We start from the raw sequence: 12,145 nt of genomic DNA, 5'->3' as shown, positions 1-12,145 counted from the left end.
TCATTTTTTTCCGAGTTCTCTTATAAAGAAATTAGTTTTTTGAGATAATAAAAATTTTTAGTAGACGTAGCTCCATTACCTACGAGTCAAGAGGAGTGAACTACTATAATTGTTGTGTTCTCTTTTTTATTTTATGTTCATACATTTGTTGGTCGCTATCGCTTATCAGACGGTACGGAGTTGATCACTTTTCAGCGTCAATGGCGGTATATCAACAAATTGTCAATGCAGGGGATATTTAGAAGGATAAATTTTATTTATTCTAAATAAAAATATATAAAATCATTAGTGATTCTTGCCATCTCTTAACAGGCAAACTTGGCCTAGCTGACAAAACAATAGGCGACATAAAGTTGTGGAGCTGTAAGTTTTGGTTGCTAGTCATAATACTGATATATGATTGTTTCTTGTAACTTAGCATGCAGTGACAAATAATTTGAGTCATATATCAATTTTTTCTAAATAGAAAGGAGTTCATGCTTCTCTTATGCTTCTCTTTCTTGATCTTTTCAAGTTATTCAAAGATTATGTTTCTTCTTGCATCTTGAACACTATATGTACATTGAAAGGTTTGAGAATCGGAAACAATGAATTTACACATTCAAGTTTGTAACAGTACACATATATCAATCTTAAAAAAAATCAACATATATGTATATAAATATAGCATCAAATCGAGAAATGTTACATCATGTTTTGACTGGTTAAGATATAAAAGAAAGTATACACACAACAATACAAGGGACTTTATTTCTCAAAGGCTGAGAATCCAAACCATCAAAATTTAAAATCCCTATCTTGGGGATGGCTGACTTCCATCCTCTTTTATAACTGAACATAAAACTTGCCTCGAAATGTAGGTCTCAAGCTCCTTCGACACATCTGTCAGTTTCAAGTCAAAATTGCTTCTGTACTTTTGCTGTGGTGATGCCAAAATGGAAGAAACTGTAGATGGGGGGCAAGAAAATCTCCTTCTTGGGCTTGAAAACCTTCCTGGTGATCCTCCAAGCCTACCATTAGAAACTAGAGGTGTTAAACCAGATGCTGAATCTGGAACATTTATCTGTTTATTCATCAGCGGACCACATTTTGTTTCTGATGGCAGTGGTTTCAATGGACCCTGTTCCATCATTGGCTTCTGTTTTACAATCCTTTCCCGTGCTCTTTCAGCTGCTCTTAAAGCTTTCTCTTTGCTCAGCTTTATAAGTTTCCAAGGGCTGATACCAACCCGGAAGCCTTGTTTGTTGGCTAAAAGAGATGTCTCAGGATCACCTTCTATTCTTATGGACAGATTTTTGTTACTCTGTAAATGAAAACGTATACCATTCAGTAGACAAACTACATTATATCTTAAGCTTCTGAAGGTGACTATTCTGATTAATACCTGGTTCAACCCTTGTCCGCTGCATATAAACCGAGATACAAAAGTTGGCTTTTCTGGTGAATAAAATTCAGCACTGTCATCTGAAGAGATGCCTGAATCATCGTCAAAAGAATCTAATTCTGCGAATTGGTTCTCCTCTTTCATTGCCAATATATAGTCGTATGTTCTTATTCCCTGTACCAACAATCCAAGGACACTACTTATATTAATCATCGTCGAGAGCAAGAGCTTTTCTAAAGCAAAAAGAAAGAGCAAGCAGATTCATTTGGTTCAAATCTATGTTGCCTAAACACAAGAAAAACAATGCAATTAGATTTACCTTCCTTATGAGAACCACATGAAAGAAAAAGAGTTGTCCTAATGCTGCTGAACCGTAAGCTGTCATCAATAGCAACAAAATCTGTAGCATTTCAATGGTTGAGTTAGGAAATTTGCATTCAAAATGACGATCATGAGAAGCTGACTGCATGCGGGTATCCGAACTTAACTGATATGGTGGCAAGAACCTCTCTTGGAAACTTCACATAGAGCTTCTGCTCTAGTTCCTTCTCCAGTCCATGTTTGTCTGTAAAACATCTAACAAATATGGCAACAGCAGTTCCTCCTTCCATGATTAGCTGTAGTTTTAGAAACAAGAGTATTTTAACAATCTAATAGTATGCATATTTCGTTGTGTAAAGTGGCCATTCATTTCCACTTTTCACTTAGAGAATTTGAGAGATTACAAAGCAACTGACCATTAACAAGACAAAAACCATTAGAAGAATAAATGTTGTATAATTCCTTTTGCCAACGCAGTTGTTTAACCACTGGAAGAGAAGAAAACAAAAGAAGTTTGGGATTGGTGATAAGTCATAAATTAAAAAAAAAAAACAAAGGCACGACAAAGAAAGTTTTTAAGGGATGCAACAGACCCTGCAATGGTGATCAAAGCCTTCCACACATCGGTTGCAGGTGCGGCAGTGCTTGCTACGTTTTTTGACCTGAAAAGACAAAGGTGAAATGAATTAGAAACCAGTGATCAATGGGAGCATAAGATATTAAGTTGGTATGAAACATACTATAACTATACCTCCATATCACAGAGCTGGCAAAAGGAGATGTCGTCTTGGTTTGGATTGGGAGTGTTGACAGCTGCATCATCCTTGAGGACAAGAGGAAAAGGAAGAAATGGGTCCAAATGATCAGAGCTGGTACTCCATGGATCCAGATACTTCCTCCTGATGAAGGACCTAAGGATCTTCTTCTCCACTCTCCTAAAAAATCTTAAAACAATCTGACCCAGAATGAAGCCATAGTTGAGCTTGATCTGGGACTTGACTTTTTTCTTGGTCCTCTTCCTCCTAACACCAGTTTTGTCAGTTGGGTCAATGGCAGTGCACCTTATGAAGAGTCCCATCACTGAAAGAGACTGCAGTGGAACAGGAATACAGTCTTTGTTTTAGTTTGCTTTGTTCTTGATGATGAATTGAGTGTTGCATAGATAAGATGATAAGAAAAGGTGTACCGCAATGGAGAAGATTGTGGTGACAGTAATTTCTGCAGTTCTGTTTCCAAGAAAAAGACCCAGGAAAGCATAGAATGCCACCACCAGGAAGCTGAAAATTGCCATTCCCACGATCTGAAATTCGTAGCACAATCTTATATATATATTTTTATATATAATTCAAGGAAAATAAATGCATTCATAATAGTACAAATAAATTAAGAGTGAAGTGTAACCTGCAAAGAGTGGAGAGGACGTTGCCAGCCATGGCGCCTGGTAATAATCATTTGGTCACTCTCTTCTCCTATCTTCTTTGCCACTATCTTCTTGTTTCTTTTGCTAACTATGGCTTCTGTTGTAGTTGTTGACGCTCTTCTTCAGGCCACGCTTCCCCTCCAACGGTCGAATTTTGCTTTCAATTTGAAATTTGAATGGCGCAAATCTAGAATAATTACAATTATTCTATTATTGCCCCGAAAGTCATTATTAAGAAGCTTAATGAAATTTGAAATAAGAAAATAACTTTGAAATTTGAAGCTTAATGTCACCTTTTGAAATTTGTTTGGTGTGTGTGTAAAAAGAACTTTTAAAAATTTATGGGGGTTTTTATGAAAGTACGATAAAAGAACAAAACTGAAAGGGGTGTATATGAAAGCACCCTTTTTATTTGCTATGAAATAAGTACATAGAAACAAAAAAACAAATTCCCATATTGGAAAGAAAGAAACAAACAATAAAAATCTCACCAGCAAGAAGATTGGGAAGAAACACAAGATGATATTCACCATTGAAGATTTGTCAAAGTAATGACCAGTGTGCTGACCACTAATTAAATTAGGCTCTAAGATTTAATCATTCTAGTCTCTTTGACGAAATCTGATATAACACTAGTATTGTGTAAAGATAAACTTTGCCATTTTCTCACACCCATTTCAGCCTATTAAGCAAAGATAAAATAAAACCTGAATATTTTCAAGTTCCAATTATCATATAAGACAATGAAAACAGTTTTAGGGACTTGACATTGATTACAGTTGTATATATAACAGAAACAAATAGTGTCTGGCATTAAACTTTAATATGAAGATATAACAGAAACAAAAATATAAGCACCTTTAGTTTTCTTTGAAATAGAAGAAGCTTTCCTAGACTGAACATGCATAACAGAGTTTGCTTCTCTGCTACTACTAGAACATATAGTCAGACTCTAATGTCACTTTTAAGAGTCTCACTACTTCAACGATTATAACTATTTCAAAAGCTCTGCTGCAAAACACCAAAATCAAATGAAACTTGACCTGTATGAACTTGAATTTCATCACAAATTCACTTTCTTATGTCAGAATGGGAATGTTTTGGTGTAACCACAAACTCACCAATAATAAGCTGTTTAATCACCAATATTAGTGATTCCAAAAACCATTTCACAGTTACAACTTACTAGCATGTGTAATTAGTCCTAAATAAAAATCCCATTCTTCACACAGCTATGCCAACCAATAATCATGGAAAGAATTATGATATATGTGTGTGAAAAAGAAAAAAAAAAATATATCAAATGTGTTGTGCCAACCAGGAATCATGGAAACAACATATATATATATCTCTATATATATATTAGAGAAACTGTATTGATGGGGTTTGTTCCAAAGAGAAATTCAAATCAATACACAGACAAAAAAACAACAGCACAAGCATGAAATCTTTGCAACCATAATGAGAAGACAAAACTGAAGATAGAACAGAGAAATGTATCTCGTAAATATATATCTTAATCATTCCCCGAAAGAAGCATATATAAGAGACTGTGTAGTATACTATCTCTCATATTGCCTATAAGATAAAATATGATATAGTAAATTTTGAGTACATACCTGAGACGACAAAAATCTCAAATCAATTTCATTTTGGGAATGGAGTTTTGAAGAAGAAGATTAGGAGGAGCTTTGGACATGAACAAAGTAGAAGAAGAGTTGTAAAGGGAAGAGAAGGCGGAATAGGCCAATAGGGTTTCTGAATTTGAATTTGAAAACACTTTGGAAAAAAGTTAACGTTCTTTTATGGGGCCCACAGTTTTCATTTTTTATTTTTTTCCTCATGATGCGCTTGTTTCCAATTGGACCACACAGAGATGTAATTTTTTATTTAACAGTGCTGTAATTTGTTGATAATAATATAATCAAAAATCAAATTATATATTTTTATTCTATTCTCACTGACCAGAAAGCATAAAAGTACCATTGTATAATCAAACGAGAATGGCCCATTTCCATTGGTCAGAATCTGTGTTTGGTTTCTTATAAATAGGAGGAGTTAGCTGCTCCCATTCCAGCTCGACAAAAAATTACAAAAGAAAAAACACCATGGTGAGACAAATGAATGTTGTGTTCCTTTTGATTATTTATGTGGTAATGGGAAACTCGACGGTGGTGGGCTCGTACATAGTTATGCTTCAGTTTCCACTTCCAATTTCTTTTTGTCTTCTGGTTAGGAAGTTTGTAATGATTGGAAATGTTTATCTTGGCTGTGATTCTTTGTCCATTTCGTATTTTTGATGAAATTGTTTGGCTGCTGAGAGAAATCGTTTTATTATCTATGTGTGGTACTCTACCACAATACCAATATGGGTCTGACTATACTATCTCAATTGTTTCAGGGTACTATTTTTGACATTGCTATCATGTTGTATTCGGAACTTTTCATTTTTGTTTTGACTTGTTTATGGTTATATGATTTTTGGTAAAGAAATTGACATTATTCAGAAGAGAAAAGCTTGATAAGAAAATGTGATCAATTCCTTTCAAAAAATTATTTTCCTTGTGTTTTGGATTATTATAACTGATCCGTCTCACTTAGTTAATGGATAATTTTGTTTAAATGTGAGCTTAATATTCTGAGAGTGTGCAAAGAATGTTGGGATTTATCCAACACGATCTCGATCACTTGCACACACAAACAAACACAACAACACAGTGCAGAACAAGAACTCTAAAACTAACAGTGAAAACTTAGTCAAATGCAGAAAAGAAACAAAACACCATAATTATAGACTATAGAGGTTTTAACTTCCTCCAAATCAGAAAGTCTAATTCTCTTCTTCTGAACTCCAATCACAAATTCAGTGTTATGCGCTAAGATCAATCCAAGCTTGAGTTTACATCGAGTAAGGCAGCCACGAACAAAGCTCCTTCAATCTCTCTCTTCTGAACAATTCTCATAACTATCTCACTCTCCCAGTACAGAGTTTCTCTCTCAAGCTCACTCAACATAATCTCTCTTTCTCTCTCTAATTCAGTCTAACTAACAATGAGCTTAGTAGAGCTGAATATATACTGAGAAGTAAACCAATATAACAGAATTGGTTATTACAAGAAGCAAGAAAGAAAGGTAACTGAAAAATAACTAAAATAACCCCCTTTAACAACTAACTTAGCTTCTTTATCCTTTAGTGCATTAATACGTGGCCAATTAGTTAAGTGTGCTCTGAAACCAACAAATTTCACATCGGAGGATACTTAACTAAGTAGCAGCATCACAAAAGTAGCTACTAGAGTTCTAGTCCAACACCAATCCGAAGTAGTGACTTGAAATGGTCAAATTTGTTGAGAAGTCACTACTTCTATTCCAAAATTTGAAGGATTTTCTTCTGTTGGTACCTTATCAATGTTTACCAGCCTTGTGTAACCTTTTCCCTAATGAAAAAGTACTTAATATCAATATGCTTTGACTTGTCGTGATACATGTGATTGTTGCATAAGTGAATAGCGCTTTAACTGTCTAGGTAGATCACAGTGTTGTCCTTCAGCAGACTAATTTCTTTTAACATCCTTTGTATCCATAGGCACTCTATAATGGCATAAGCTCTACTTTTGTAGTAGATAAGGCCACCACAAATTGAAGTTGGGATTTCTAACTTACACAATTTCCACAAACTAAGAATTAAAAGGCAGATGTGGACCTTCTTGAGTCTTTGTCTCCAACATAGTCAGAGTCACTAAACCCCTCCAAATTGAGTTTGTTCCCTTCCCTGTCTTCAAGTAAAGTAGACCTTCTTGAGCATTTCCTGCTAAATATCTCAGAAGCCACTTCAATGCAAATTGGTGCTCTTTTCCTAGGTTTGCTAAGTATCTACTCAAACTGCTTATGCTATGGGTTATTGTTGCTATAATTTATAAACACTACGCAAGTATACACAATCAAGTAGTAAAACTCACACAGGTGAGGTCGATCCCACAGGGAATTGGATTAAATACCACTAAACTATACTTATAATTCTATTTGGCAAATCGAAAACAATTATGATTTAAAAACAGTAAAGTATGAAAGTAATTCAGAAAACTTAATAACACAATTGAAAGTTGAGCAAGATGAGATAATAGGGAGGAGAATCCTGTTGTTGTTTACCCAAATCGTTAATGCTTAATTACTATCCTATTCTTGAAGTGAATGACAGATTATGAAATAACCTAGCTCCTTTCAGATCTTCTAGATTCTAAATTACATGTTATCTAATTAATTCCTTAATTAAACTAACATGAAATCAGCATTAAGTAATAATCTACTCGTCACATAAGTCATGTGAATACTTTCGTTTCACATAGAACATCGATTATCTCAATTTTAGCATTCTCAATTCTCACTTTTCAGATTTCGAATTGAGATCATAGAGCATGCACAAGGTGATCAATCTTAAACATGAAATTAAACACAAATTAAGATAATTTCACAAACAAGAATTGAGGAATGGTAATTAAACATTAACTAGGCAAAACATTAAACAACAATCATCATCCTCCCTAAATGGGAAATTTAGTTCAGAAACAAATCCATAACCATTCCTAAATCAATATTCAACATAAATGAATTAAAGAGGAATAAAGAAAAGAACTGTTGGTGGATGAATTTTGAATCGTCACTTGAATCTCTGTGCTCTTCCTGCCGCTCTCTGCTGTATTTTAGGGTTCCTGATCGCTCTCCTCGACTTCCAATCGCAGTTTTCTATTTATATCTAAAATTTAGGGTTCGATGGACGAAAATACCCCTGGTACGTACGGGATCTCGCCGCGGCCAAGCTTCCTCTCGCCGCGGCGAGATGATTGCAAAATATAGGTCTTTCTGTATCTCTTAAATGGCCGCGGCGAGACTCCCCATCGCCGCAGCGACTGTAGCATTCCAAAGTTTCGAGATCTAGCCGCGGCCAAGTTGTGTCTAGCCGTGGCCATATATACACAATTCCTCAAAAATTGTGTTTTCTTCGGCTCAGCTCGTCTTTTATTGAATTTCTGCACCCGAGACCTCTTTTATTCCAAAGAACCTGAAAACATAGAAAACAAGCGTAATTTCGTCCCAACACAGCGAAAAACGCACATAAATTAGATCCAAAACATAGGCTAAAAATAGCCTAACAAACTCCCCCAAACTGACTCTTTACTCGTCCCCGAGTAAACTAAGACTAAACTAAAGCAAACAAATAATGATAACTAAACTTTCCGACGATTGAACTGCTACCACCACCTGCACAACTTCAATCCATCAATAACCAGAATTTCAACTTGCCAACTCTAAGAACTAATTTGAATGTGCAATTTACAAGTAAGTAATTCATACAAACATAAAACATCGCAATTGCCATCTATATCACAACTGTTCTAAACTTTCCAACATCCCACTAACACATGATCAATAAGTTTGAATGACATACCTCTCTCCACTAATGTTGACAAATTTCTATTTGGAATCAATAGGTCTTTTTCGGTTAGCATCGCATGGCTTAGGTACATGGGTAGGTAAGAAGTCATTTAGGCTACACTATACCATAAGCACTATTAACCAAGCAAGCCTCGACACTTATTTTTTCTTTCTTTTCTTCCATATATCCCAAAAACAGTAGTAAGAGATTGCGATTTTTTCCTTATGTGTGTACCTCATATTTTTCTTAGTTTTTTTTTTTTTTTTCAAGAAGACATTTTCACATATTTTCTTTTTTTTCTTTTCTTCTTTTTTTCTAGAGGCACAACACACAATATTTTTCAATCTCTCACCTTTACACTTTGTTTCTCCACTTACAACACTTTATCCCCCCCAAACTTGCTTAAAGGCTCATGGCATAATAAGGTATGTTCAGGGTGAAAAGAGTTAAAGATAACAAATTCAGTTCAGTTAAGTGGTGAAAATTTTTTAAAACAGGCTAAGGCTCAACTTTGGGTACACTATGGTAAAATTTTTAGGTAGGCTTGAAAGGCTCAATCGTTCCAAAGAAAACTTGCCTAAATCACTTTCCAAACAGAAATCATCAAGGATTTCGCTTCAAGAGAGTATGTCACACAAATTCTATTTCATGTACAGTCAATCATTCCACAAACCAAATAGAACAGAAGTGATATGTGAGAATAACAAATGTTTTAAGTCTACATGAATCACTTCCTAGCACACATTCATCTTAATTCAAACAGTTGCAAGTCAAGCACACAGTTATGTTTTAATCCATTGCACAAGTGAATAACAGCGATTCAATCAATCTTTCAATTTAGCTATCACACAGGACTAAAGAAAAACTAAAACAAACTAATTAACGAAAACAAATAAACTGAAAAAATTTAAGTCTCCCCCCCCCCCCAAACTAAAAATGCACATTGTCCCCAATGTGTGAAAATAAACCAGGGTGAGAGAAACTTACCTGAGCCCCTTAGAAGGGGTTTGGCGGCGGTGGCTGGTCATAAGGGTTGAAGCGAGGTGGCATGGCAAAGTAATTCGGATCGTCCACACCGATATTCATCCTCGTGACAAGTGTGTTCAATTGTGCCACCTGCTGCTCATCAAAGATACTCCGCTGGGCCATGTAATTCTGCATATGGATGTTCTGCTAAATCAGATAATTCAGCTGACTGTGAGTGTACTGCATGGCGGGGTCAAGCGGCCCGGCAAGGCGTGGTGGTTCAATGTCCTCATGTTCCTCTTCTTCTCTTGCCGGAGGACCTCTCTGAACTGGCGGTTGACCATGAGGATGAGGAGGTTTGAAGCGAAGAACAGTGGATAAGTTAATACTGCGCTGCGGCGGCGCCTTGGTATCATATGAGTACTGCGGTACCCCATGTTTCTCACAAAGATCAGTGATAATTCCAGCCAGCCCAAGTCCTCCACCAGAAGATCCCTCAACCATTATGTCAAAGGTCACTCGAATAATATCCCCCACATTCAAATTATAACCTTTCATAATGCCATAAACCCATTTAATCCTGTCTATTTGAGCATCAGAAAAATGTTTGTTCGGGAGTAACCTTGCACTAACAAAGTAAAGCCATGCCTTGGCCACTGGGTTAAGTTCACATCGGTACAATTGGTATGGTTCTCCAGCAAGCTCATGGAACCTCAGGCCAGGATACCCTAGAGTCTCAGCAATATCCACATAATTCAAACTTTTTTCCCGAAATTGCTGTTTCAAGGGTTGCTGCTCTACAGTGAAAGTTGGGAGCTCGTAAAGAGCATGAATGGCAGTTGTGGAAGCAGGAACTCTAACCCCCCTAACTCTTACTTTGTCATCTTCTCTTTCAGGCCAGTTGGCTAAAAATTCTAAAGCTAGAGTTTGGTTACTACGCTCAGTGACATCCACAAACTTAGTCCACTGCCTATATAGGATTTGATCTCTAATAGATGCAAATGCAGGAGGAATGTTTGCAGTTTGGCTTAGGTTCACAATGTCTTTCAATTTCAAAAACCGCTCTTGAGCATCCATGTTGGTAAACCTTACTCTATTAAGATTAGAGCGACTCCTAGGTGGGTTGGATGATGAAGCTCCCCCTTCCTCATTGACTCTTGACCTTTTTGGACCCATCTCACCCAAATTTTTTCTAACTCTCAAAATTTTTCAAAATTTCGACAGCACTTCCTCTTAAAAATCCACTTCCCGGGAATTAATTCCCTCTCAATCAAACCCAATTCTATTCACACAAATAATTTTCAACAATGTATATAGCAAAAATCCCAAATATCCCAAAGATTATCCAAAACTATCCAAAAATTCACAAATTTTACAATAAAAATTGGATTGGGAATCTTAGAATTAATACCTCAATGAGCATCTCCCTTTAATCATCCTCCATTGTTGAAAGCTTGAAGTTCTTGAGAAAGAAAAAGATGAATAAGGGTTTTGAAATTTTTGGGTGAGGTTTTAGGGATTTGGGGTTGATTTTGAGTGGGAATGAGTGTTTGATGAGAGAAATAAGGGTTTATGATGATTGATGATGAAAGTGTATGGTTAGATTTGATTGAATGGGGTTTTGAATGGGATTAGATGAAGAAAAATGGTGAAGAAAGTTGTTTTCGGCGTGGAGAGGTGAATGATTGAGAATGAGGTGTGATTTTGAAATGTTAGGGATTTGCCCCTTTTTAAACAAACCTGACCAATCTCGCCGCGGCCAAAATACGTGAAAATAGACCCCTTTCTGTAAGGCTTAAATGGCCGCGGCGGTACATCCCATCGCCGCGGCCAGATTTCGTGAAAAATAGCCTCTCTCTGTAAGGCTTAAATGGCCGCGGCCATACATCCCATCGCCGCGGCCACTGGACAAAAAATTTAATTTTTTTTTTTTTGAGGAAACAAAACTTGACAAACTGAAAAAGAAAAATAACAGTAAAACTTACAAAGAGTTCAACTAAATCATAAAGAACACTTGGGTTGCCTCCCAATTAGCGCTAACTTTATCGTCGCATAGCTAGACGTTGATCGAGATCTTCATATTGGCGCTAGAATCATGGCGGACTTGGTTTGATCAAATTGACCTCCCAAGTAGAGCTTTAATCGCTGCCCATTCACTTTGAAAGTATTAGGGCCTTCACCTTTTAGTTCCACCGCTCCATAAGGAAACACCTTGATCACTGTAAATGGCCCTGACCACCTTGACTTTAATTTACCAGGAAACAACTTTAGTCTTGAGTTGAAGAGCAGAACTTATTGACCAGGTTGAAACTCCTTTCTGACTAAATTTTGGTCATGCCACCTCTTAGTTCTTTCCTTGTAAATCTTAGCGTTCTCATAAGCTTCGTTTCGAAATTCCTCCAATTCATCCAGCTGTAGTAGTCTTTTCTGCCCAGCAGCCTTTAAGTCCATGTTCAGAGTTTTCATTGCCCAATAAGCTTTGTGTTCTAACTCCACGGTAAATGACACGCCTTTCCAAACACCAACCGATATGGTGACATCCCGATTGGCGTTTTGAACGCTGTTCTATAGGCCCACAATGCATCATCCAACTTTCTTGACCAATCTTTCCTTGATCTCT

The 12,145-nt window shown here is 36.5% G+C and overlaps 1 protein-coding gene across 3 annotated transcripts; it reads right to left on the bottom strand.

Moving 5' to 3' along the window:
- Positions 1 to 570: 570 nt before the first annotated feature.
- Positions 571 to 4,964, bottom strand: LOC133032324 (protein S-acyltransferase 18-like). Of its 3 annotated transcripts, XM_061106230.1 has the most exons (11): positions 4,745 to 4,964; positions 3,984 to 4,136; positions 3,107 to 3,312; positions 2,892 to 3,005; positions 2,457 to 2,795; positions 2,299 to 2,367; positions 2,122 to 2,193; positions 1,873 to 2,001; positions 1,704 to 1,784; positions 1,385 to 1,558; positions 571 to 1,303 (listed from the first exon to the last, which is right to left on the bottom strand). In XM_061106230.1, exons 3-11 carry the CDS (start codon positions 3,155 to 3,157, stop codon positions 794 to 796), a joined length of 1,539 nt encoding a protein of 512 aa, XP_060962213.1. In that variant the 5' UTR covers positions 3,158 to 3,312; positions 3,984 to 4,136; positions 4,745 to 4,964; the 3' UTR covers positions 571 to 793. The 3 variants fall into 3 exon arrangements, with proteins under 3 accessions (XP_060962213.1, XP_060962214.1, XP_060962215.1); XM_061106231.1 differs by lacking the exon at positions 3,984 to 4,136; XM_061106232.1 differs by lacking the exon at positions 4,745 to 4,964 and having other exon boundaries at positions 3,984 to 4,363.
- Positions 4,965 to 12,145: the final 7,181 nt, after the last annotated feature.

The sequence above is a fragment of the Cannabis sativa genome, chromosome X (genome assembly GCF_029168945.1).
Source record: "Cannabis sativa cultivar Pink pepper isolate KNU-18-1 chromosome X, ASM2916894v1, whole genome shotgun sequence".
NCBI lineage: Eukaryota > Viridiplantae > Streptophyta > Magnoliopsida > Rosales > Cannabaceae > Cannabis > Cannabis sativa.
This window is presented reverse-complemented; position numbering and strand designations above follow the sequence as displayed.